Source organism: Pungitius pungitius, chromosome 1, assembly GCF_949316345.1.
Source record: "Pungitius pungitius chromosome 1, fPunPun2.1, whole genome shotgun sequence".
Classification (NCBI taxonomy): Eukaryota; Metazoa; Chordata; class Actinopteri; order Perciformes; family Gasterosteidae; genus Pungitius; species Pungitius pungitius.
In genome coordinates, this window is record NC_084900.1 from 2,828,603 (window position 1) to 2,853,746 (window position 25,144).

The 25,144-nt window shown below is 46.3% G+C and overlaps 3 protein-coding genes across 5 annotated transcripts; all 3 read right to left on the bottom strand.

The window, feature by feature from the left end:
* Window positions 1–6,154, bottom strand: ltb4r2a (leukotriene B4 receptor 2a). Of its 2 annotated transcripts, none has more exons than XM_037480031.2 (5): window positions 6,014–6,154; window positions 2,922–3,476; window positions 2,547–2,747; window positions 2,406–2,446; window positions 1–2,216 (listed from the first exon to the last, which is right to left on the bottom strand). In XM_037480031.2, exons 2-5 carry the CDS (start codon window positions 3,465–3,467, stop codon window positions 1,922–1,924), a joined length of 1,083 nt encoding a protein of 360 aa, XP_037335928.2. In that variant the 5' UTR covers window positions 3,468–3,476; window positions 6,014–6,154; the 3' UTR covers window positions 1–1,921. The 2 variants fall into 2 exon arrangements, with proteins under 2 accessions (XP_037335928.2, XP_062416557.1); XM_062560573.1 differs by lacking the exon at window positions 6,014–6,154 and adding an exon at window positions 5,072–5,911.
* A 587-nt stretch (window positions 6,155–6,741) lies between these two features.
* On the bottom strand, window positions 6,742–10,269 carry LOC119222933 (E3 ubiquitin/ISG15 ligase TRIM25-like). The gene is given in 8 exon segments (XM_037479954.2): window positions 6,742–7,396; window positions 7,399–7,655; window positions 7,744–7,803; window positions 7,876–8,035; window positions 8,187–8,420; window positions 8,780–8,875; window positions 9,047–9,415; window positions 9,930–10,269. Coding segments are annotated over 8 exon segments (1,692 nt in total). The 5' UTR covers window positions 10,173–10,269; the 3' UTR covers window positions 6,742–7,123.
* A 790-nt stretch (window positions 10,270–11,059) lies between these two features.
* LOC119221776 (protein mono-ADP-ribosyltransferase PARP14-like) lies at window positions 11,060–22,972 on the bottom strand. 2 transcript variants are annotated; one of them, XM_062560560.1, is made up of 6 exons: window positions 22,584–22,972; window positions 22,068–22,186; window positions 19,751–21,691; window positions 19,035–19,104; window positions 18,178–18,821; window positions 11,060–11,370 (listed from the first exon to the last, which is right to left on the bottom strand). In XM_062560560.1, exons 1-6 carry the CDS (start codon window positions 22,891–22,893, stop codon window positions 11,359–11,361), a joined length of 3,096 nt encoding a protein of 1,031 aa, XP_062416544.1. In that variant the 5' UTR covers window positions 22,894–22,972; the 3' UTR covers window positions 11,060–11,358. The 2 variants fall into 2 exon arrangements, with proteins under 2 accessions (XP_062416544.1, XP_062416543.1); XM_062560559.1 differs by having other exon boundaries at window positions 11,061–11,465; window positions 17,813–18,821; window positions 22,584–22,967.
* Window positions 22,973–25,144: the final 2,172 nt, after the last annotated feature.

Consider the following 25,144-nt stretch of genomic DNA (forward strand, 5'->3'; position numbering starts at 1 on the left):
GCAGTGCATTCGATTTATTAAGTTCTAAGCTTTCATTAAAAACTGCACAATCTCTAACCACAAAGCTGCAAATAATAAAATAATTTATTTTTTACATTTCATAAAAATGCAGGGATAAAAATCGCACTTCTGCAATTCAAATGTCTTTGATTTAAACTCTCTGTTTTCCAGATTAAAAGTAGGCATGTTTCGCTTTCATCATATCTGGATGAATTGAAGTGGCACACTGACCTCCCACTGCTCACTGCTGATCTCCTCTTCTTTTAAACAATAACCTCACTCCGAAAAGGTTATCAGTGTCCATCTATTTCACGGCTGGTTCCCTCCCGTGCTCTGCTCTCTGCTTTGGTGACAGGGTGTGGACATTAACTCAAACCAGCGCATATATTGAGCAAGAGGGTTGGTGTAAGGGGAAACCCGGTCACAACAGGAAGCAACACATGTTTTTTTTCATTGCAAATGAGGTCACCAAATACTACGAAATGGTTCCCTGGAAAAATGCTGACAGCAAAAACCCAAACTACAGCATATTGGCTCAGACTTTCTGTGACGCAAAAGGAGAGGAAAAAGTGGATATCATGCACAGCCACACAGACAATGATGCTGCTATTTTGGGAAGAGCAAGAATGCAGTAATTAATAATGAAGGTGAGCATGCACTTGCACAGTTGGACCCCTAATGTTCCTCAAGCACCTGCCTATACCAAGATGGCCGCCATGTGCAGACGTTCTATACTCCGCCGTAAGACATCTAGCCTTCATATATATCTAAGGTGATGAGCACCAAATGGCTGCAGCATCAGACATACAGTCAATGATGTTGTTTGGTGATAAATTAACCACAACATTAGCGGCGCTAAACATTACAACTGCTCCGACGTGTTCTAAAAAATAAACAAACAAAAAACTCGAATATCCCTTTTTTCAAAGGCTCGTGCAGCTGTTTACTGACGTTAGTCATGTAAGAGAGATATAGGCAGACAGTTTTACAAACTAGACACAGATTACTAGTGTTGTTTAATTTTTGAAGTATTGAAATGAATGGGAGGCCTTATGTTGAGCTATATGACAGTCAGGTGAGGTATATTATTAGTGTAATGCTGCTTATGCTTCAAAACAAAAAAAACGTGTGTGTGTTGTGAGCTTTCCATTGCTGTTTCTCTGTTGCATAGCAACACATTAACATCCTGCCACAATCTAATGTTAAGACCTGTGGACAGATGCTAATTGCCGTCATTTAAGGATTTCTCCCCAAAGAGGTTTTTTCTCCTGTCAGGTAGTGAATGAGCAAAGGATGTACAACAGCCCCTGCAAGGACAACATTCAGTTTGGATTTACTGTTCTGATTCCCTTACACTGCTCTCATTCTTCCAATACACTCATCGGCTGGCCAGAAACGTGACAAAGGAAGGCAGTTCGTCACCAAAAACGTTCGGCATATCAACTTTATAAGTGGCAGAGCAACAGATGTAAGCAAAGCAGACATATCAGTGCAAATGTTTTAAAAACAGAGCCAAGCACCTCCATCCAACCCAAGCTTTCAATTTGAGATTATCCCAGAGGTTTCACAATTTTCCCTTTTTCAATACCAAAATAATACATTGCATTGACATAATGCCATTAAAAAATATTGGTAAAAAAATATTCATAAGGCACCACCTGGGTCCTGAATAATACTCCGCCGTAGAAAATAGTCCAGAGCAGAGCGAGGAAAATCTCTGTTTGAAGCCAACTTAGGGTGCCCCAGTGTGGCAGCTGGTCCAGGATCAGTACGTCCGGTGACCTCCCACCTATGTTGTCTTGATTGGCAGGAAACCAGCTGTGCACAATGAACCAATGACATTTCTTTAACTGGAGTCCGATCTAAAGGCCTTGTTTCACCTCCAGTGGAACAACACGAGCTCCGCAGAACCTTGTGTCCCCTACTTGCCATTCCTCAGCGGTTTGGAGTTAGAGTTTGAGTTGGTGGAGTCTCCATCTTTTTCCTTCAGCACGACGGCATCCGCATCTTTGTCGCGGCTGTTCTGGCTGTTCTGCCGGCTCTTCCTCGTGGCCGAGTCCAGCCCCGTGCCCTCGAACAAGCGGGCCATGAACGCCAGCCCTTCTCGCCGGATGTACGACTTTCCGGCGAAAAAGTAGAGCACCGGGTTGGCACAGCTGCTGATGAAGGCCACGGCGGAGGTGACGGCCCGGCTATTGTGCCATATTGAATTTAGCCTATGTTGGGGGAGTGGGGCAGGACAAAGAGTGGTGTCAATCATCACGTCCATCGCACAAATCATGCAAACAAATGTTCCAAAATTTTGCAGTGCAAGTGATGCATTAACACGCATGGTTACACAGATATTCGGTTTGTGTTCAACGTTTATAAATAAGAGGCGCGCAGGTTCTTGCGTCATCACTTACATGTCTTTCACCGCACCCTTTGGACAGAGAGCCCATGTGACCTAAGGACAATGCAAATAACGATCAATTGATAACTTTATCCGTTGATGCTGTTGTACCTGGACACAAAATTAAAGGCCCGAACAAGGATGTGTGACATACTTGCACCATGTTGATGACGTGGTAGGGCAACCAAAAGAGGCAGAAGGTCAACACGATCGCCAGGATGAGCTTCTCGCTACGAATGTGGCGGCGGAACTTGGTCTGTCGGATCTTCCGTAAGATGCAGATGTAGCTGACTATGATCACCCCGTATGGAATTAAAAAACCCAACACGAGCTCTAGCACGTATTGGAGGATCAGCTGAGCAGGGAAAACAAGAAGAAATGGCGATTGAGTGACACAGTGGCCTTCTCCCCCAAAAAGGAGACGTCAAGATAGTGTTTAGGATTCGGGTTCTTTTAGACACTTTGGTCGATCCTCATCCTGAGCATTTACACATTTACGGCAAAAACGATCAGGTCTAAGTTCACTTACGTGGCTGCTTTTGTTGTGGTAGGGTTCGCACACCTGCCTGGTGTCCTCCTGCTTCACGGTTCTGAACACCATAGCGGGTATCGAGGCGACCATCACCAGCACCCACAGCACCGCTAGCGCGCGCAGAACGGTCTTGCGGCTGGTGATGATGCTGACGCGCTGCGGCCACACCACCGCCACCAGTCGGTAGATGCTCATGAGCATGATGAGTTGGATGGACGCGTACATGTTGAGCAGACAGAGGTAGAAGAGGAGCTTGCACATCACGTTCCCAAACAACCAGTTCCTCAAGACCAAGTAGATGATGAAGAACGGCGTGAGGGCCATCAGGGAGCCGTCGGCGATGGCCAGGTGGAGGATGAGGAGGGTAGTGACGGAATGCCTCCGGGCGCGCGCCAGGACGCTCCAGATTATGAAGATGTTGCCCGGGAAGCCCAGGAGGAAGACGAGGCTCAGGATGAGGGCGCCCAAAGTGCCACTTCCGGGGTTCACAATGCTCTCACTGGTTGAATTGGAGGAGTTGGTCAAGAATGAAGTCGGTTCCATGTTTGTTACCTGCAAAAGAGACTTATCGGTGAATGTTTTTTGAAATTGACCTCAGGACATATATTTTGTTTTTTCTCTTGTTGGTCGCGGTTGACAGATTGCAGTAATGCTAACAAAGAATGGGATGGGATGGGACAAAAGTATGCTTTGTGAAAACATTTCCCAAAGTGCGATAGTGTTTCCAGGGTGGTTTTTCCAAATTAATCACCCCTAATCAAATTTCTTACACGTCAACTACGTGTCGGAAAAGTAGTTTTTGATCTTTTGTGAGAAATAAAAACTCTTACTTCTGACACCATGTTTTATCTAGCACGATCCGCAGTTTGATACAGAGCTATATATTTTTGAATAAAGCGTGGGAGAGCGGCGCAAGTGTAACAGGTTTTAACACGGCTTCTTAATTCCTGTAAAGACAAGACCAAACACGAGTGGAGCACAATAAGGAGCACCGAAACTACTGTTACTGCAACTTCATCACATTTGTGTCTAATGCAGGTAAGCGCAGACCCATTTAATCACACGAAAACACCAAAAACAGCAACGGTCTGATCTTACTAACAAGTATCCTCTGTGTATCCGGGGTCTGCAGTATCTTAAATCCTCTCGGCCATAGAAGCGCCACCGTTAATAACCCATCACTGAGCTACACGTTTCCTCAGGATGAACGCCCACAATGCATTTCACCATCAAGACCATCGTACTGCTTAATATTCTGATTAGCACAACAAACTAGAACCTCAACACACTAACTTTTTACTCCTGTTTGAGTAAACCTTTCTGTAAATTACAGTGTAGTTTGATGGTATTTGTAAAAGGAAAGCACTTAAATGTGAAACAATGCGGTTTCATGTACATTGGTACTACGGGATTTGTTAATAACAACAGCAATAAATCTATAACTCATCTCATTCTTTAAGAGATTCATCAACGAGCAGCACTTTAAAATATATCTAGGAATAACTGAGAGCGCAAAGAAATCTTTAATAAGAGGAGTAGTTTTGATCTCCTGCCAAGCAACGTACTGTATGCAGGGACTAGAGCGATTTCATTTCACTCAAGGGTTTCAGATGTAACGTGTTGCCGCTTGTTGGACATATCTTGACTATTATTCCAAGGGCACGGCACCCTTTAGCATAACTCCCTAACTGTGCACTGTCAGTTTGTGTACCCCACCAATTATTTACAACCACATTCTTTTCTTGTTCTCGGCAGTAGTAAACAGATTATCACAGATTAAATCAGCGTGCAGTTGGTAAGCAAAGGCGAACCAGGTTGTATTACAAATATAGTACAAATATAGCAGAGATGGAATGATGGCATATTGACAAACCACTTGGAGCTTTCTCCTTGCTCCTATGACCCACATGTTAACCACATTAAAGGGCGGGTCAGAGGGGGGTATCCTTGTCTCTTCCTTTCTTACCTCAGACTAATTTTCGGGGCTTTTTGTTGAATGAAAAAAGATAAGCTTTAACGTATTTGGCACATTGGGTGTTTGCTTTTGTTTCCTGCATTATTTTACACTGAACAACACTTTTTAAATGTGACTGTGAGGAACTTATGAATGGCGGAGAAACCGTCGCATCTGAATACTCATGCCTGACCTTTATCAGCACAAAGATCTGTCTGTAATTCTAATCATCTGAGCCATCGGGTTCAATTCACTGTGAAATCAGATGAGATGGTCAGCACGAGCTGATCCCCTCGGGAGCTGTTTGAAGGTGAAAGGAACAGAAGAACCACAAAGAGGAGCAAGACCCCGCTGCAATAAAATGAAACACTCCTGATTCCGTCCGAAGGGATTTAACACAAAATTAAAGCTCCTTATACTCACTTTACGTCCAGATGATATGTGGACATTTTATCCATATTGAAATATTCAAACATATTTCCTGGAATATATACATTTCTTGTTGTTGTGATTATAAACAGGTAATCATTTTTTTTTTGCACTTTCAAAAGAAATACCCTTAGATGAAAGCATTTTGTCCACCTTTAAGAGGGCGACAGAGACAAACGGATGCAACCAGGTGCCAGTGTTTGCAGAAAGCCGGTCAGACCGCATTGACAGCGGCATCAAAGCCGGTGAAACTGCGACATGTTGTGCAATGGCTCCAAACTAAGAAAGCTTTTGATTTGGTGTCATTGTTCGATCAAGTCCCTTCTGTCGGTGATCCTTGCTCGTCCCTTTTGTTTTCTTCCCATGTGGACATTCAAGGAGCCGCGTCCTCTGCTTTTTGTTATCACGTGTACAAACAGAGCTCCCCGTGTGACAACATCTCCCTTGTGACTCACAAGGCGTGTTTGTGTGCATTATACGACTCATGCACATACCTTCTGAGACTCACCTCTTCTCTCTACGAAGACCAAACACTCAGATTGTTCATATATTAACAAATCACGAGGATAAAATCCTTTCAATCCTCAGAAAGAGAACTAATTAACTAAAGTGCAGAGATTTGTGGGTTGTTGTCACCGCTGTGTTTTTGCCGACAAAAAACAACTCAGGCTTGTGAATGAGAGAGAGGAAGTTGAGACGGACTCACCTCAAGTCATTGACTGTTCATCCAGACAGAAAGACAGAAGACACCAAGAGCAGTGGGTTGTCTACCTTTTTACTTTAAACCCGTCCTCTCCCTGTGTCCCCCCCCCCAAAACCTCTCTCGTTCAGTCTCTCTCACTCTGTGTCTCTCTGAGTCTCTGTGATTGATTTTTCATGCTTGCTCTAACACGTAGAGTAGTAAGAGGGAAAGGTGTGTCTCACCTGGCCTGTCTCTGCCCTGGCAGCCTGTCAAAATGCTCAAAGGAATTCCACCCGTGGAGAGTCAGCTCAAAGGGTGAGTCCATTTTCGCCCCCCCCCGTGGCAACCCGCCGAGCCAATCGCCACAAAACACACTTCTGTTCTAATCATTGTCATTGTATGCTGTAACTTTAACACGTCCTTGTCGGATTAGCGTGACTGACTGTGTTCATGACAACATATTAATGAAGCCACAGTCAGTTAATTTTACAGCAAGGAGGAGGATGGAGTTCATGAATGAGTCCCTTCTGATTGAACTGTCTTGGTAGTATCCTGTGAAAAAATACAAATGTGATTTTGTGTTATTTCCAACACAAAACAAGAAGGTGATTTTTAACTAAATAATGTTCCAAGACTAAAATGTCTCCAATTTGGTGATTATCTCCAGCTCCAACCAACCATAGAACCTAAATAATAAAGACAGGTGCACCAGACACACAAACACACCCAACTCCTGGGTGAGGCCATTTATTCAAAGAAACTTAAAGTTAATAACTGGCAGCTAGTGACAAGTGACTGTAAAATGGTTCACAGTATACTACTGTGAAAAGAATCACAGTAGTTAACTTTTGGATTTCTTTGCGATTTTTGACACCGCACATTCCCACAAAACAACCAACCCCGAAATCAGAAAACCAATGCAGACTCTGGAGAGACTCCACAGAGGACTGTCAGCTAAATGCAAATAAATCTATTGCAATGATCAATACAATTTCATTTAGAATCAATGAATCATTTTGACCATAAAAATGCCAAATATTCTTCACTTTCATTTGTAGGGGAAACAACTTTTCCAGCAAAGATAATCGTTGCTGCAGGACCAAAAAAACAACAGCCTGACATCACACGCTTTCACTACCATAACTTGACCAGCTGTGCGAACACGCCGACGTCGTACCATTCGTAGTCCAGCCCGAGCCCCGCATAGAGAGGCCGGGTGAACGTGGTGTGGACTTTGTGGAGCAGCACGACCGGCTCCGGCACCTGATAAAAACACAGTGAGCCGGCTTCATAATCCAGAAACACCCCGACCCTTTTGGAGCAAGACCCCGGAAGCCTCGTCTCCACGTCATTGTGACGGAACAGCAGCTTCTCCGTTCCACACTCCAGGCTCCACGACTTGTCGTCCCGTCCGAGAACCGAGACCCGTCCGCCGAGCGGCTCACGTCTTTGTACGCCACCGCCGCCGACAGAGTGCGAGCGTGCCACTCCACCTCCCAGTAGCACCGCTTCGACAGGGCCTCCCTGCACAGCACCTGGGGCCACCTGGCGAACCGGTCCGGGTGGGCGGCGTAGGCGCTGGGCGAAGGCCTCACCCTGAGGTTGTCGCTTATGAGGTGGAGGTAGGGGTAGTTGGTGTTGCCGTCCAGTGTGAGGGGACGGCGATCTGCCGGGGAAACCCGAGTTAGTACGTATGCATCCGCCAAGGATTGTTTTATTCAAAACATTTTTTTAAAAGGACCTGATGTTCTTACAGCTCAATAAGCCCTCTCTGCTCGTGGGTGCTGGCGGTAGTGAGAAGTCAACATAAGAGACTGTGAAAGGAAGTCAGTTTTAAACAGGGGCCATTACTCGAGTTTGAATTCATGTATATTTCCATGCGTTACCTGTGGCCGGGATCCTGGGCCATGTGTCCTTCAGTACGGTCTCCGACTTACATCTCAGCTCCGACACGCACTCGGTCACATCTCCGAAGGAGCGCAGAGGAGCGGCAGCGTCAAAGGAGAAGTTCGGGGAGTCACACAGCGTAGAAAGAGACTGGAAACTCTGAGGGGACGGAAAAACCTTCAAGCATTTGATGAAAATATAAATGCACATTCGGAAAATCAGAGTAATTGGTTGTTTATCTGTTTATTCAATCCGGCAGGTATGTCACTAACAAATAATATTCAAACACCAGTGAAAAGAGTCCCGGTACCTGAATAAAATGGACGTGATCGTCGACATGCAGCAGGCGACCCAGTTCAGCGTCTCGGCCCCTCAGCTTGCTGACGTCCTCCTGGAGCTGGAGCCGCAGCTCTTCCGCCTGAGCGACGACCTTCTTCTGCTGATCTCCGATCAGCTGCTTCACCTTCCCACGTCTCCTCTGTGCGGAGGTGATCATCTCCGCGAAGATCCGGTCGCAGTCCTCCATCGCGGCCTTGGCTTGCACCTGTTAAACACAGTCAGTTCACAGTTGTTTTACTTTTAAAGATGTAACAAAACAAGAAAATATTTAGTTCAAAGGGCACCGTCTCCATACTGATGTTGACCATTGACCTCCGCGGGTCCAAAAAGGCTAATTGATGTGGAAAGATCAGCCTTGGGTCCAACATACTGCCTGAATTCTCTGTTCCAGGAACCCAAATTCAGAATTTATTTTAATAAAAAGAAGAAAACACTCAACTATAACCCTTCAAAGGCTCGTAAAAGCAATGATGACTTTTAAACATATCCACAAGATATCCTCCTATTTGATGTCGCCGCATCAGTCTCTGTGACGTTTCAGAATAAATCATCTATTGATCAAACCGTGACGTCGTGCTCAGCTCTGCTCAGTCTCTGCAGCTCCGCCTCTCTCTGCTTCACCCTCGCCTGCACTTCCTTTCGACTGGAAAGCAGTCGCTGCTGCGAGGAAAGAAGGCGTGATTATTAATTCATGTGAGCGTTCCAAGTCACAGGCTCAACAGAGGCCATTAAACGACTTAATGAGGGTGTTTTATGGCTGCATTCCCTTTGGGACTGGACTTTGAAGTGGACGAATGAGTAAATGTGACAACAAATCGACCTTCGGTCTACCTCCGTCTCAGCTTTCTGTCGTGAAACAGACAACGTTTTGTGGCCCTTGTGCTCATCAATAACGCACAGGTGGCAGATGCACTCCCTGTCCGTCCGACAGTAGACCTCCACCAGCTTGTTGTGCTTCTCGCACATCTTTTCCCGCAACGGGATGGTGACGGAGACCAGCTCGTGCTTCTTCAACACAGGGACGCGGCGGTGAGGCTCCAGGTGAGCCGGGCAGTAGGACGCCATGCACGTCAGGCACGACATGGCGGCTTTGTTGGGTCCGGCGCCGCTGCAGAAGTCACAGGCCACGTCGTGTGGGCCGGCACGGGCCAGAGGGGCAGAGGGCTGCTGGGGGCCGCTCCTCTTCAGCTTCTCCACCACCTGTTGGGGTTGGGAATGTCAGTCCCTGATGACTGAGAAACCCTTAAAACTGAAAATACTGCAGCAATGCAACATTTCGAATTGAGTAATAATGTTGAGATATTGTAAACCATATACGCTATGGGCGGAAAGATATTGCCATTGACCCAGATAACTAGCCACTAAAGACCTGCAGCAGGTCTTCGATTATTAAAAGGATACAAAAATGTGAGGATATTTTTATTTTCTTGCACCAAAATCCATTTGTAAAAAGAGGTTCTCTTTTATCCGAGTAGTATCCTACCTCCCGATGTTAAAATGTCACAATCAACTTTAAAGTTGGCCCTGATTCCCAGATGTGACACATCACTTTTTCATTGCTCAAGAAGGATCCAAACATTCATATTTTGCTCTTGAAATGACAAAACCTTGATAAATACCTCAGAATTGTCTCTATTACCACCACTAGTACCAATACAACGTATATAGACAAAAGCTTTGTAGCGTGTTTCCTGTCGCATAACTCTGCCCTCACCTCAGCCAGCATGGTGTTCTTCTTCAGAACCGGCCTCGGGCTGAACGTGTCCCTGCACTGAGGACAGCTGTACCGTCCCTTCTTGTCCTCCTGGTCCCAGCAGTCCTCGATGCAGCGTCTGCAGTAACTGTGTCCACAGGGGATGGCGACCGGCTCTTTCAGCAGGTCCAGACATACCGAACAGCAGAACCGATCCTTGTCCAGGTCAAACCCTTGTCGCTCCTCTTGTTTTTCGGCAGCCATTTTCACAAAAAACAATTTAGGTGAAAAGACAAAAAGCTGGGTTTCATTTTGTTTGAAAATACTCAGAAAAGACAGAACTGACTATTTAGTCCAACCAGAAGGGGCGAGGCTTTTGTGGAGCAGTGAGTGAGGTTCAAGGCTCAACGTCCACCAACTTATCAATATAATAATAATAGTTTTAAAGGGACAGAGAGCAGTCTCAAGCACCAAAGTCTATGGAAATTGAATTGCATTAAATTGACAAACTTGGATCTCCAATTTTATTATGTTATTAAATAAGATTCATTTTAATGCCACTTCATCTTTTTGAAGTGCATGAGCTTGAAACGTATACGTGTAGTTTCTGGTAATGAATTACACATAACTGATTTCTATATGTTTAACTTGTATAAGTGCAATGGCCTGAACTAAGGTGTGTCGGATTGTGCACTTAAGAAAGCCCATAAAAAGCTCCAAGATAAAAGAAACAGAAGTACACACACTCACCAGGAAGGAGGGTTAATGTTTCAAATAGGGATGCTTTTTAGACAAAAAATGTTCAAATGTTTTATAACACTATAATAGCTGCACTTCATCTTTGCAGGACGTCACTAATTGAAGGGAGCATTTGTCTAGCTGTAGGAAGCTCCCTGTGGACCAGAGGCTGCAAACTAGACAGAGCTACACACACAAAGTTAAACAGTAAAACAAAAATGGAAATAAGAAAAACTGTGTTTGCAATTAATGCTTTTATTGGAGAAATACAGATGTCTATTGAACATACTAATGGCTTAATAAAGATTAATAACAGGTCAGTGAAAAAAAAGTTAGCTACAATGTCAGTCGCTGAATTCAAAGCTCCACTGTTTGATAATGAAACAATTGCTTTAAGGATTCATATACTATGTTACTAAACACAATAGCAACATATACATCTGAGCCCAATCATCTTACATATCAAAAAAAATTTTGGCAAATTCTTAAAGTAGTAATTACACAGGTTAAACTTTTTAGAATAAAAATTTCCCTCCACCTTTTTCAGAATCACTGCCTCACTTGTTTGACTTTCTTCTCGGTGCCAATACTTTTCCCCTTTAGTTCAAGATACACTGAAAAAAAATTGTTTTATTGACAAAGGATTAATTGTCCGGTCGTCCTGTCGAACCCACAGAGAATCATCCCATGACCATGGAGTTCCGCGCGGAGATCAAGACTTGGTCTAGACAAAAAAACAAATAAATGGAATGAATTTTGGATAAACATTTGCCAGGGGGCCAGAAACACACCTCTTACTATGTGGAATGGGCTGAACGCCTCTGTTACGTACAGTGCTCTATGGGGATAGGTCTACAGATTTTGTGTTGTTGGTTTGTGTTGTTTTTGTCTCCCCCTTCTGTTTCCATTCTCTCACTTCACAGATGTGCACACCTGGTTCCCCTCATCCAATCACCACACCTGTTCCAGATCTCCCATCAACCATTCCCTTTATATAGTCTGTTTGTTTTCAGTGGAGAGGAGGTTTTTTTGTGTTGAGCTGGGCCCGTGTTGTGAAGAGCTCTGTCTTGTGTTGGAATTGAATTGGTAACAGCCTACTGGTGTTTTGTGATATGTTTTGGTTGTGCGCACAGGGTCAATGAGGACAGGTAAGATACTCCGGGGTTTACATATTGCATACACGTAGGTGTACCTATTGTTAGTACCCTAGGCTAGAGTGAGCACCACCCACTGTATTTTTGGGTGCTAAGCACCGGTCAATGGGGGCGGGGTTTGTTTATGTTCTTTTCTTTGGTGCCACTGACAGTCCTTGTTGATCCCTGTGTCGTTTTTTTTGAACAATAAATACCTTTTTGTTACGTTTTGTGTGTTGGATTTTGTGTGGCTAACGCCTCACTTGCCTTGACCTGTTGCCCTTATGTTGCGCTCCAGGTCGAGCCACCAGGGAGCGTAACATAAAATGGGGGCTCGTCCGGGATATTTGATCCTTTATAAGCAACCGGTTGGATGAGTGTTGGTGTGCAGTACACACGTTGAGTAGGCTGGTGGTATTGGTTAGTTTGAGACAACATGAGCATGTTTGATCTTCAGGATTTTCTTGATGATCCTTCTGTGGAGCAGATTAATCACTGCACAAAAAAGGATTTGTATGCCATTGCGGCACATTTTGAATGTGCATTTTCACCAGTTCTGCTAAAAGCAGAATTAAAGGAAGCGGTGGTAAATATGTTGGTAAGCAAAAAAGTGCTTGTTACGGACAGCAGTGCGACTGCTAATGAGGTCGCTATTCCACAAACCTTGTCTTCTAGCGCAGAGGACAGTTGTGAGGAAGAGGTAGTTGATGGAGGGCTGGTTGCTGATAAGCCCGTTCCTTTAGATGCGGCCCCTGAGTTAGATCTGAAGCCTCCTCGTACGGTGCCCCGATTTTCTCCGTTTTCCTCTCCTAAAGTAAGCGATGAGGCCCGCCATAAGTTACGCCTAGCACGTTTACAATTTGAGGCGCAGGAGAAAGAGCGCGACGCAGAATATAGTCACAGGTTGGCTATTCGGAAAATGGAGTTAGGAATTGAGGCAGAAAGAATGGCATTAGAAATAGCAGCAGAGAAAGAGGTGAAGTTAAAGCGCCTAGAACTAGAAGCTGCTGCTGCTGCTTTGAGTATATCTCAATCTCCTAGCCCTAATAGGTCTATACACCTGGATCCCTCCGCGCCTACAAGAGGTTTTGAGGTGAGTAGAAATATTGTGTTGGTCCCTCAATTTCGCGAGGCGGAAGTAGACTCTTATTTTACTGCTTTTGAGCGAGTAGCTACCTCACTGGAATGGCCAAAAGAGGTGTGGTCAATACTGCTTCAGTGTAAGCTGTCAGGGAAGGCACAGGAGATTTTAGCTGCACTATCTCTGGAAGATAGTTTGTGTTATGAAACAATTAAGGCTGCTGTGCTTCGGGCCTACGAACTAGTGCCTGAAGCATATCGACAAAAGTTCAGAACATTAAAAAAATTGTCTAGCAAAACATTTGTTGAGTTCGCCCGCGAGAAGGAGACTCTGTTTAATAGATGGTGCAAGGCGAGCAACGTGACTAGTTTTGACACTCTGTCGCAATTAGTTCTCATCGAAGAATTCAAAAATAGTCTGTCTGATCGAATTGTGACCTATCTCAATGAGCAAAAGGTGGAGACATTAGCGCAGGCTGCGGTGCTTGCTGATGAGTTTGCGTTATCACACAAACAAACGTTTGGAACTGTCAGATATGAGAGTAGGTCTTTTACTCCTTCTGCCTCGGCTAGAATGCAGTCTAGTCCGTCATCGCCACTCCGCTCTACTGAGGAACGAGAGTGTTTCTACTGTCACCAAACAGGTCACATAAAGAATGATTGTTTTATGCTAAAACGCAAGCTGTCACAGCCAAGCAAACGACCAAAAGAGGTTGGTTTAGTGCGTGCGTTGGTGGCTCCAGTGTCACTGGCCCCGGAGATGGAGGATGATACTCTGGAACCTTGTTATGAACCATTTATATTGGACGGCCTGGTTTCCCTCAGCGCAAATTCGTTGAATCAGTGTCCAGTGCGCATACTTAGAGATACGGGCGCCGCTCAGTCTTTCATATTGTCAGACGTGTTACCTTTTTGTGATGACACTTTAAGTGGCTCTAGTGTGCTTGTGCAAGGCATTGAAATGGGGTTTGTGTCTGTCCCTCTCCATGAGATACATTTAGCCTGCGACCTAGCAAATGGAGTGTTTAAAGTGGGGGTGCGCCCGTCTTTGCCCGTTAGAGGCATCACATTTCTGCTAGGGAATGACATCGCTGGTGGTAAAGTTATGCCAGTTTTAGAAATTCTAGAACGACCTGAGATCTTGCAGCCTGATGTGTTGGCTCAGGACTTCCCTGAAGTGTTCCCTGTGTGTGTGGTCACCCGTGCTCAAGCACGTAGCTTGGGTGAAGCAGTTGTTTTGTCAGATACTCTGTTCGCGACTGAGTTGAATGGCCAGACTGTTTCCCCTGTGTTTCCTCAGTCTACTGCTGAGCCGAGTGTCCAGCCTAAGGTTCAGTGTGATCGGTCCACCAAAGAGACAACTAGGTTGCCCATGGTTCGAAGTAATCTAATTGCTGCTCAGAAGGAGGACATTTCTTTAGCAAAGTGTTTTGCTGCGGCTCTTGCTCCAGAGAGCGCTAAAAATAAAGAAATAGCTTATTTTATGGAAAATGATCTTCTGATGCGGAGATGGAAATCTCGCGCGGATTTGGATAACGAGTGGAGTTATGTCAGCCAAATTGTTGTTCCTACACAGTACCGACAGTCCGTTTTATCTCTGGCTCATGAACATCTCTGGTCTGGTCATCTAGGTATTACGAAGACCTATGACCGAGTGCTGCGACAATTCTTCTGGCCAGGTTTGAAGAGAGATGTGTCCTTGTTTTGCCGTACATGCCATGTATGTCAGGTCACGGGGAAGCCTAATCAGGTTATTAAGCCTGCGCCTCTTCACCCGGTCCCGGCTATAGGGGAACCGTTTGAGCATGTATTGGTGGATTGTGTTGGCCCCCTGCCAAAAACGAAATCCGGTAACCAGTTCCTATTAACTATAATGTGTGTAGCTACCCGGTACCCTGAAGCTATCCCTCTTAGGAGTATAACCGCTAAGGCAGTAATTAGGGCCCTGATCAAGTTCTTTTCTACTTTCGGCCTCCCTAAGATCGTGCAAACCGATCAAGGTACCAACTTCCTTTCGGGTATTTTTGAGCAGGTGTTAACATCACTGTCGATATCACACAGAATCTCGAGTGCTTATCACCCGGAGTCGCAGGGGGCACTCGAAAGATGGCATCAGACGTTTAAGTCAGTGTTGCGCAAATATATCATGGACAGCGGTAGGGAATGGGATGATGGAGTCCCCTTGGCTTTATTTGCAGTTCGGGAAATAGTGCAAGAGTCACTAGGTTTTAGTCCAGCAGAGCTGGTATTTGGCCACACAGTTAGAGGACCTTTAAGAGTGTTAAAGGATCAGCTAACAGGAGAGAGTTCGCCCACCCAGCGAAACGTGCTGACCTACGTAAGTCGCTTCAGAGAACGACTGCACGAGGCTTGCAGTATCGCTAAGGAAAGTCTCTCTGTTGCACAGGAGGGTATGAAGCGGCAGTTTGATAAAAAAGCACTTCCACGTTCTCTTCAAACAGGTGACTTGGTTTTAGTGTTGCTGCCTATTCCAGGTACTTCAATGAGTGCTCAATTTTCTGGACCTTATACTATTGACAGGAGGTTGAGTGATACTGACTACGTTGTCAGGACTCCTGATAGAAGGCGGAAAACCAGAGTTTGTCATATAAACATGTTGAAAAAGTATTACACTAGAGGCGATGTCCAGCCTGAGACTCGCAGTGTACCTCTTGTAGCCACTGTTGCAGTGTCAGCTGTGAGTCCTAACGCCGAGAGTGACGAGGATGGACTGAGTTTGCGCAATGCTCAGCAACAGACCCCTCGGTTGTCAAACTCAGAAATGTTGTTGAAACTTCCATCCTTAATGTGTCATTTAAGCAGGGAGCAGGAAGCTGACCTACTCTGCCTTATCTCAGAGTTCCCCTGTCTGTTTGGAGATGTGCCTACCCGCACTACGGTGCTAGAGCACGACATCGATTTAGGTGAGTCCAGACCTATTAAACAGCACCCGTACAGAGTAAATGCATACAACAGATCTCTGATGAAAAAAGAGGTTGATTATTTACTGGAGAATAACTTGGCACGACCCAGCTCCAGTCCATGGAGTTCTCCGTGCTTATTGGTTCCAAAGCCTGACGGTACTGTCCGATTCTGCACAGATTATCGTAAGGTAAACCATGTAACGGTGCCTGACTCATTTCCTATGCCCCGCGTAGATGATTGCGTGGATACCATAGGATCTGCTCGCTATGTCACAAAGTTGGATCTATTGAAAGGTTATTGGCAAGTTCCCCTTTCACCAAGGGCTTCTGCCATCAGTGCTTTTGCAACTCCTGATAATTTTGCACAATATTCCGTGATGGCTTTCGGGATGAGAAACGCTCCGGCCACTTTCCAGAGGTTGGTGAGTAGTGTTTTCAGTGGTGTGCCTAACTGTACTGCATATTTGGATGATGTGGTAATACACTCGTCAGAGTGGACTGCTCATGTGGACACTCTAAGAACTGTGTTTCAGCGACTAGCTGATGCATCTCTGACACTAAACCTTGCAAAATGTGAGTTTGGAAAGGCGACTGTGACCTACTTGGGTAAACAGGTGGGCGGAGGCCAAGTGCGACCCTTGGAGGCAAAGATCGCAGCCATCAAGTCTTTTCCAGTACCCACCACTCGGCGGGAATTACGCCGATTCCTCGGAATGACTGGTTACTACAGAGGGTTCTGTAGGAACTTCTCTACCGTTGCAGCCCCGATGACTGACTTGATCAGTCCATTGGTAAAATTTGTCTGGTCAGATAGGTGTCAAATCGCTTTTGAATGCTGTAAAGCGCTATTATGTAATGCCCCGGTACTAAGTGCTCCTGATTTCAATAAACCTTTTTCCATTGAAGTCGATGCAAGCTCTATTGGTGCTGGTGCAGTTCTAACTCAGATGGATTCTGAGGGTTTGGTCCACCCTGTGGGATTCTTTTCAAAGAAATTCAATAGTAGCCAAATGCGCTACTCGACCATAGAACAGGAGACGTTGGCTTTGCTGCTCGCGCTCCAATTTTTTGAGGTTTATGTTGGGTCTAGTGCGGAGCCTGTGATGGTTTACACAGACCACAATCCGCTGGTGTTTCTGCATCGCATGCACAATCACAACCAACGACTAATGCGTTGGTCCTTGATTATCACCAATTACAACCTGGTGATCCACCACAAAAAGGGCACTGAAAATGTGTTCGCAGACGCTCTGTCCCGGGTGTACCCATTGTTGGTTAGTGGTCGCTAAGTTTTTGGTCTTTATTTTTTTTTTTCTGGATTTGACTGTTTAAACTTGGTTAACCCCATGATCTGATGTATCGTCAGCCATGGGCTGACTCTTTATGGGGGGGAGTGTTACGTACAGTGCTCTATGGGGATAGGTCTACAGATTTTGTGTTGTTGGTTTGTGTTGTTTTTGTCTCCCCCTTCTGTTTCCATTCTCTCACTTCACAGATGTGCACACCTGGTTCCCCTCATCCAATCACCACACCTGTTCCAGATCTCCCATCAACCATTCCCTTTATATAGTCTGTTTGTTTTCAGTGGAGAGGAGGTTTTTTTGTGTTGAGCTGGGCCCGTGTTGTGAAGAGCTCTGTCTTGTGTTGGAATTGAATTGGTAACAGCCTACTGGTGTTTTGTGATATGTTTTGGTTGTGCGCACAGGGTCAATGAGGACAGGTAAGATACTCCGGGGTTTACATATTGCATACACGTAGGTGTACCTATTGTTAGTACCCTAGGCTAGAGTGAGCACCACCCACTGTATTTTTGGGTGCTAAGCACCGGTCAATGGGGGCGGGGTTTGTTTATGTTCTTTTCTTTGGTGCCACTGACAGTCCTTGTTGATCCCTGTGTCGTTTTTTTTGAACAATAAATACCTTTTTGTTACGTTTTGTGTGTTGGATTTTGTGTGGCTAACGCCTCACTTGCCTTGACCTGTTGCCCTTATGTTGCGCTCCAGGTCGAGCCACCAGGGAGCGTAACAGCCTCTCTGAAATAGCTTTTGCTGCCATAGCTGCTGCCTCATATGGTGTTTTGGCTCCCTCTGCTGCTTTCATACCCAAATATCCCCCTACTGCCGCGGCGACAACACGGGGCACCGCTTGGCCTGCCAGTGGTACTCGACCACTTAGTGCTGAAACCATTTCTATAAGATTTGAATGTTTTTTTACAGGTTCGCCAACCAATTGGGCCATCACTGCCAATCCAAAAAAAGCTCCCAACAGTGCTCCTGTTGCTGTGCCCGCCAGCTGGATCAGGAGCCTCTCATTCACTCTGGCTTTTGCCTGCTTCCTGATCTCTTCCTGCGGCATGTATCCAGACAGTTTTTGTTGTATGCGGTGTTCCTCTACCTGGATCTCTTTCTCCACCACCTCAAACATCTCGTTGGTGTAGTGGCCTCCATTGTTTTGCGTCACCATCTCGTCTATTGTGTTGAGCAGGTCCTCCACTCGGGCCTGGTTGCTCCTGTAGTTGTTCTGCTGTTTGTTCGACCAGTGTTTATTGTCGACGACGTGGCACCGGCCGCCGCACTTCTCCACCAGATCTCTCAGACTCTCATTCTGACGGACGAACTGCGCGATGGTCGTCCCTTTGGGGAGGTCGTTGCCATGCGTGAAGACAATCACGGCATATTTCAAAACCTCTTCGGTGAAATATTGGCATATTTTCTTGGTGACGGCAAGCTCGTGCTCTGTGAATTTTTCCACTTTCAGCACGATGAGAAAGGCGTGGGGCCCGGGAGCGCACTCCGTGATGCACTTCACTATCTCAGCCTTCAGCATCTCCTCAGGCTTTACTGTGTCGAAGAAACCAGGAGTGTCGATCAAAGTGGTGCTTACACCGTTGACAGATTGGGTTTCTGCTTGACATTCAATTGTTCCAGAGTTGGGAGAATGGTCTGTTTTGAAGACGTTTGCTCCAAAAATGGTGTTAGCTAGGTGGCTTTTCCCGTATCCAGTTTTCCCCAGCACGACGATCCTTCTTGTATTTGACACTGGAAGAGACAAATACATTTAGAGGCTGACAATATGTACCTTACTGCAAATCAAATACATCTGAGTGTAAATATGTAATGGAGTTTTTTTGAAAAACGTTTCTACTTTCCTTACATTATTGCCTAATCTAGTAACCATCAAATAAAAACCAGAAGATAAGTGACAGAGGTCTGTATTCCAGTTTTTTGCTACAAGATCATATTATTGCGCACCTTGGTCGCGTTGAGGAACATCTTTTGCCAATCTTTTGAGTTGCAAAGCTTCCTGGACATAACTGAAGGCCTGCAGAGAAAAAGAGAGGGTTCAATAGCGCTTCAAATATATACTAGGGCTGTCAAACAAAATATTAATGTAGTTAAAATTTGTTTGTTTACTTCCGGTTTACTTTCCGGACCAGAAGTAAACCGGAAGTTGACCATGGAAATGAAACAGCCACTAGCGCAGTCAGTTACATCCAGATGGAGAGAGCTTTTTGCATTGGAAGTAAAACAAACAGAGGTGCGACATACAGCAAACATCTGTGCACAGGATTTACTCCACGTGTCAAACAGAAAGCACCACTATGCTAAGCTAGTTGCTAGGCTAAACTAGCTGCTAGGCTACTTCCATCTCAACATTCAACCTTGTGCAGCATTTAAAATAAGATTGACAATTAAACAACAACAACAACATTCATCCATTACCATTAATCAAGATAAATGAATTGCAAAATGTGCGTTTGATTAGTTGATTTTTGACAGCTCTATTATATACACATATCAGGTCTGTTAACATTTTATCTGACTCACAGGTTTTGAAAGATAACAGATAATGTTTAAACCCCCCCTTTGAAACGCAGTTGTCATATAATCATTCAATATGTCAAGCACCTACACTAAAACTGTGTGTTTTGTTACCATCCAAAGAGCAAGTTGAATACTTCTCTCACCTGCTGGGTCTCCTCAGATCCCTGAACGATCTCCACAAGGTCGCCATTTTCAGGAGCTCCAGCAGTGGCTCCTATTTGAAACCCCGGATCTTTGGGTACCTTGCTTTCGCTACTCATCCCGTGGAGATGACGGTCACATGCTTCCTGCATAGCCCTAACCACCTCTACTCTGGTATCAATCAGAATGATTTTACTCAAGCTTTGCCCTCCCTGACTGCCAAACTTCTTAACAGCAGTTACAATAGCATCAGAGCACAATGCGACAGGTACACCAAACACACCTGAGCTGATGCACGGGATGGCTATTGACCTGGACCCCATCAACTCTGCTGAATTCAGAGCAGACAGGATAGCTGTTTCCAGGAAGATCCTCTCTCGGCCACCTGATTTTCCTCCCACAGGCCCAACAGCATGCATCAGACTTTTGCATTTTAAATTCCCCCCTGTGGTCACCACTACATCACCTGTAGGAACTTTTCCCCACTGCTTCACTATAGCTCTGCACTCCGTCTGCACCTCAGGGCCACCTGCTTTACTTAAAGCAGCAGCGACCCCTCCGGTGTGCTCCAGATCTTCATTGGCAGCGTTCACCAGGACATCAGCTTCCTGTTTGGTGATGTCACCCTGACGCACCAGCACCTGGAACCCATCAGGAAGGCTGTAGCTAGCAACTGTTGTGTTTACTTCACCTAAACTTGGATGGTCTTCAAAATGTGAGTCCACAACTATTTCTAGACAGTTTCTGATCTCGGTCACTTTGCAGGATGGACCTTGCAGCACCACCGTGGATCCAGAGGAAGATGTTCTGGGAGTAAAGGTAACCCCTGTACAGTCAATATCATACGCCTGCAGCAATTCTGGCAAATTTTCTGCTAAATCTGGGAAAGGCAGATGGACTATGCTTTTATTACTGGAGTCGTCCAAAGACTGTATGAAAACTTCCCTTAGCTCGTCGACCTCTTTGGTGTGGCCCAGTAGCCACAATGTGCTCCCTGGGCCAAAGACTACCTGAGCCCTGTATTGGCCCTGGTTCATATCAAATGATATGGACTTTAGCTTTTCAAGAAGATCCGGTGGCACAGTGGAGCAGTTAGGGACATCCATTTTTACTTCCTTGATCTGAGCTTGCAGTGCTTTTACAGATTCATCAAGATCCTCAGTGAATAGAGATAAGAAACGAACCTCTGTGTCTCGTATTTCCATTTCCACCTTACCACCAACCCCTAAAAAGTCCCGTAGCTCATCCGGGCCACTGTATGCCTTTCTTAAGAATGCCAATAGAAGTGGGCTCATGTCAGAAATGGTCCTTTCTAAAACAAGTTTCTCGTGCTGAGAGATACAATCTCCAGCCTTAAGAATCTCCTCAACAGAACCTTCCAAAACTATTTGACCTGCAGCTTCCTGCGTGACCTTCACTTCGGGAATATCTTGTCGCAATCTTTGCTCAATCTCTTTCCAGAGGAGGCGGAGCTTGGCCTCACCCAGTCGACAGGTCCTCTTTTGCTTCACGTGACCTGACCGTCGCTTAACATGCGAGTCGTTAATATCCATCAACCTGGCGTTGACTTGAGAACGCTCCCCAACCACAATGACCATCCCAACGTCGCTGTACATCTTCACCTCACTTGTGGCCTGACGAGTGCTGCAGGGCTGAAGCAGGGCTTTAACCTTGTGAGGGTCCGCCTCATAGTGGCACAGGTAGCCACCAAAGAGCTTGTCTACCTCGGCTCTCCAGTTACTGACTGCAGCACCAGCTTGAGCTAACCGGCTAACTAGAACCCTGTCCTCCTCTGGGTACAGCTGGGCCGAACAGGCCACAGAGGTGAGTCCCTTATCGAGTTCTTTCTTAGCGTGGGGGCACTCGTTCAGATAACGTAGCAGGTGAGAATCAAGTCGCAGTTCATATTCCTCCTCACTAGGCGAAGAAAGGCATGGTGGGCTCTGTGTTCAAAGGAAACATCCAAATAATGATAATAACCCTTTACTGCTGTGTTGTGCATTAATTGTTAGGAAAAAAAGGCATACTATGCAAAGACAGAACGATGCAGTGCACAGTCTCTGGTGTTGAATAAGTAAATTATAAAGGTTACTGTAAATGGTAATTATTTTTTTTGAAAATACATTTCACGTCATGTATATATAACCCAAGGAGGATTTAAATCTTTTACTGCAGTCGGATATTGTTAAATATTTATTAAATATTCCACTTAAAAAAACAACAGTCCTGCATTCAAAACTATAGTCACGTAAGTTATTATCAGCTAAATGTAAATGAAGTTTAAAAGGTCCAATCAGCCGTGTAGCAACATGTCCCGACCTGTGGTTGATCTGTAAGTTCCCGGCTCGGAGAGGAGGCTCCAGGCTCCAGGCTGCCTCGAACGGACAACACTAAACCGTCCACGGCATGCTCCGATCTACTCAGGACCTCCTGCTGATCTAAGAAAGACAAGAAGACATTTAGTTTAAAAATTTAAAAAACAAAAACCTCAGGCCTTTTGTTTGTGGAGACTCTCCACTCCTTGCTTATACTTTTCAAGAGTTAAGATGAAACATATTTATTTGTCTTGAGCCGACTCAACAAGTTTGTTACCTTCCAAACCTCATTCCTGGCATTACTGCTTTAGGTTTCACTTTCGGGGGAGAAGAATAATGAAGATTTTCGTCTTGGACCCAATCTCACAAACTCCCCGTTAAACCCACCGTGTTAATAACCGACATGTGATTGTAGTATCACTTGAATTCCAAACAACATACATAAAAACAAACTATCCATCCATCGAAGGATGTCTGTTTATGGATGGGTGCATAAACAGGGTCTTAAGGCCTCGCTTACCTCTTTGGTCCGTGAACTTAACGCTGTAGGTGCTCTCGTTCAGCCTCTCCAGCGGCCCGCAGTCTCCTCCGCCCGATTTGCGGCGCACGCTGAAATATCTCCGAATCGTCTTCGCGCGCTCCCCCAGGGGGCCGCGGCACTCAAAGAAAACCGGGTGCTGGTAAACGTCACCCATGGCGCTCAGCTCCCGAGGAGAGCAGGAATAAGTGTGAAGCAGCCCCTGTGACTGCTGCGCCTCCTGGTACCAACAGGGCGGAGTCACATGACAGATGTGGTCACCTGGCCATTGTACTGCGGGGAGGTGATTCATGACTCTAAAATGTCCTAAGAGAGAAAAATACCTTTCATACTTTTGTGTATGAACTAGTTGTAAAAGTGAAGGTAAAATGATTTATAGATAACAATTAGAATTATTTTATTATCATTACTGGAGAACTTTTTGACGGGCCGTGGGGCTTTTAATAGAACTTCTTTTTTTAGACGCATATACAAACAAACCTGTTGCTGGATACGTGACGTTGGACTGAGGGCGTGGCCTCCAGGGACACAAAAACAAGAAGTGCGTTAAATCTTTGTTGCTGATTAGCTCGTCAGCTCTTTAGTTTGACCAGAATCAAACCTCAGTGCACTTGAAACCAAGCTCACTTGTTCTCGAATTCCACGTCCCTTTTAAAAGAAATATTTAGTTGCCCACTGTGGGTCACGTGACTGTTGGTTAATGATCAACCGGTGGCTCTGCGTAAGGTCCTGTCATCAGTGTATGAAAAGGTGTTATTGCTGAATATCAGCTCCATCACCAAGAAGGCTCAGCAGAGGCTGTTCTTCCTGAGGCAACTGAAGAAATTCACCCTGCCAATGACGATGATGGTGCACTTCTTCCTCGTATGTCTGACATATTTTGGTAACAAATGTTTTCTGATTATGGCACAGCACTGCAGAGAATTAAATATTTTTTTCTCCAAGGACATAACTTCATGTTAACCCTAACCCTAAGTTGTTATTCTGCTATTTATAGGGAGTAGCTAACACACATGCATATGTCACAGAGCTTTCAAAGACACTTTGATTGATAAAACTAACGAGAATTTTTTTAAAATCATTTCTTTACCTTTTTAGATTGAGCAAATCACATCAATAGTTTTCTACACACAACAGTGTAAACAATTTAATCTATAGTTGTCACGGTTTGGGTCTGCTCTGTCTTATTTTGTAGTTTTCATGTCTCTGGTGTTCCTGGGTAACTTCACTTCCTGCCTTGTCCTGTCTTCCCTTGTGATTGTCTGCCGTGCCTGATCGTTTCCACCTGTGTTCAATCACCTGCACCTCCCTTGTGTATTTAAGCCCTGTGAGTCCCTTGTCTGGTGTGGCGTCATTACATGTCAGCGTTCATGTGTCAAGTAAGTCAAGTCAAGTCTGTTTCGTGTTTTCAAGTCTTCAAGTCCAGGTCCCTGTTTTTGTCTGTTTTGTTTTCTCCTCCTTCCTCCCTTTTTTGGTTGGAGCGATTTTGGTTTTGACAATTAAAGCCCTTTTATTTTTCATCAACTCTGCGTTTGAGTCCTCCCTCCTTGCCCTCGACCGCATCACCCTCCTGACAGAATGACGCCAACCCCCTAAGGACTCAGCAGGGTTTGACCCAAGAAACCCATTTTTGGGAACTCGCCTGGCGTTTGGGGACCCACACGGCACGCAGCTGGCTGCCCGGCGCAACGCCAACCCTGGCTCGAAAGCAGGCTCCAGGCAGCGCCCCGGTTACCGCCCTCGCCGCTCTCCAGACCCAGGTTGGGCCTCGCCGATGGAGGCCAGCGTCCAGCCCCCAGTCCTCAGCGCACGCTGGAAACAGGTGCTGGAGCTGGCCGCCCGCCTCCAGGCCAGGTACGACCCCCACGCCCTGGACCTCCGCATTCGGCGGCAGCGACGGCGCCAACCACGCCCGTCTCCGCCCGAACCGGCCCCAAGACCCACGCCCCCAGCTCCAAGACCCACGCCCCCAGCTCCAAGACCCACGCCCCCAGCTCCAAGACCCACGCCCCCAGCTCCAAGACCCACGCCCCCAGCCTCGCCTCCTCCCGTTCCGGCCCCCAGAGCCTCGCCTCCTCCCGTTCCGGCCCCCAGAGCCTCGCCTCCTCCCGTTCCGGCCCCCAGAGCCTCGCCTCCTCCCGTTCCGGCCCCCAGAGCCTCGCCTCCTCCCGTTCCGGCCCCCAGAGCCTCGCCTCCTCCCGTTCCGGCCCCCAGAGCCTCGCCTCCTCCCGTTCCGGCCCCCAGACTCCAGTCTCCGCCCGTTCCGGCCCCCAGACTCCAGTCTCCGCCCGTTCCGGCCCCCAGACTCCAGTCTCCGCCCGTTCCGGCCCCCAGACTCCAGTCTCCGCCCGTTCCGGCCCCCAGACTCCAGTCTCCGCCCGTTCCGGCCCCCAGACTCCAGTCTCCGCCCGTTCCGGCCCCCAGACTCCAGTCTCCGCCCGTTCCGGCCCCAAGACTCCAGTCTCCAGCCCCGTCCCCACGGCCCCCGACCATGACCCCTCCAGCCCCGTCCCCACGGCCCCCGACCATGACCCCTCCAGCCC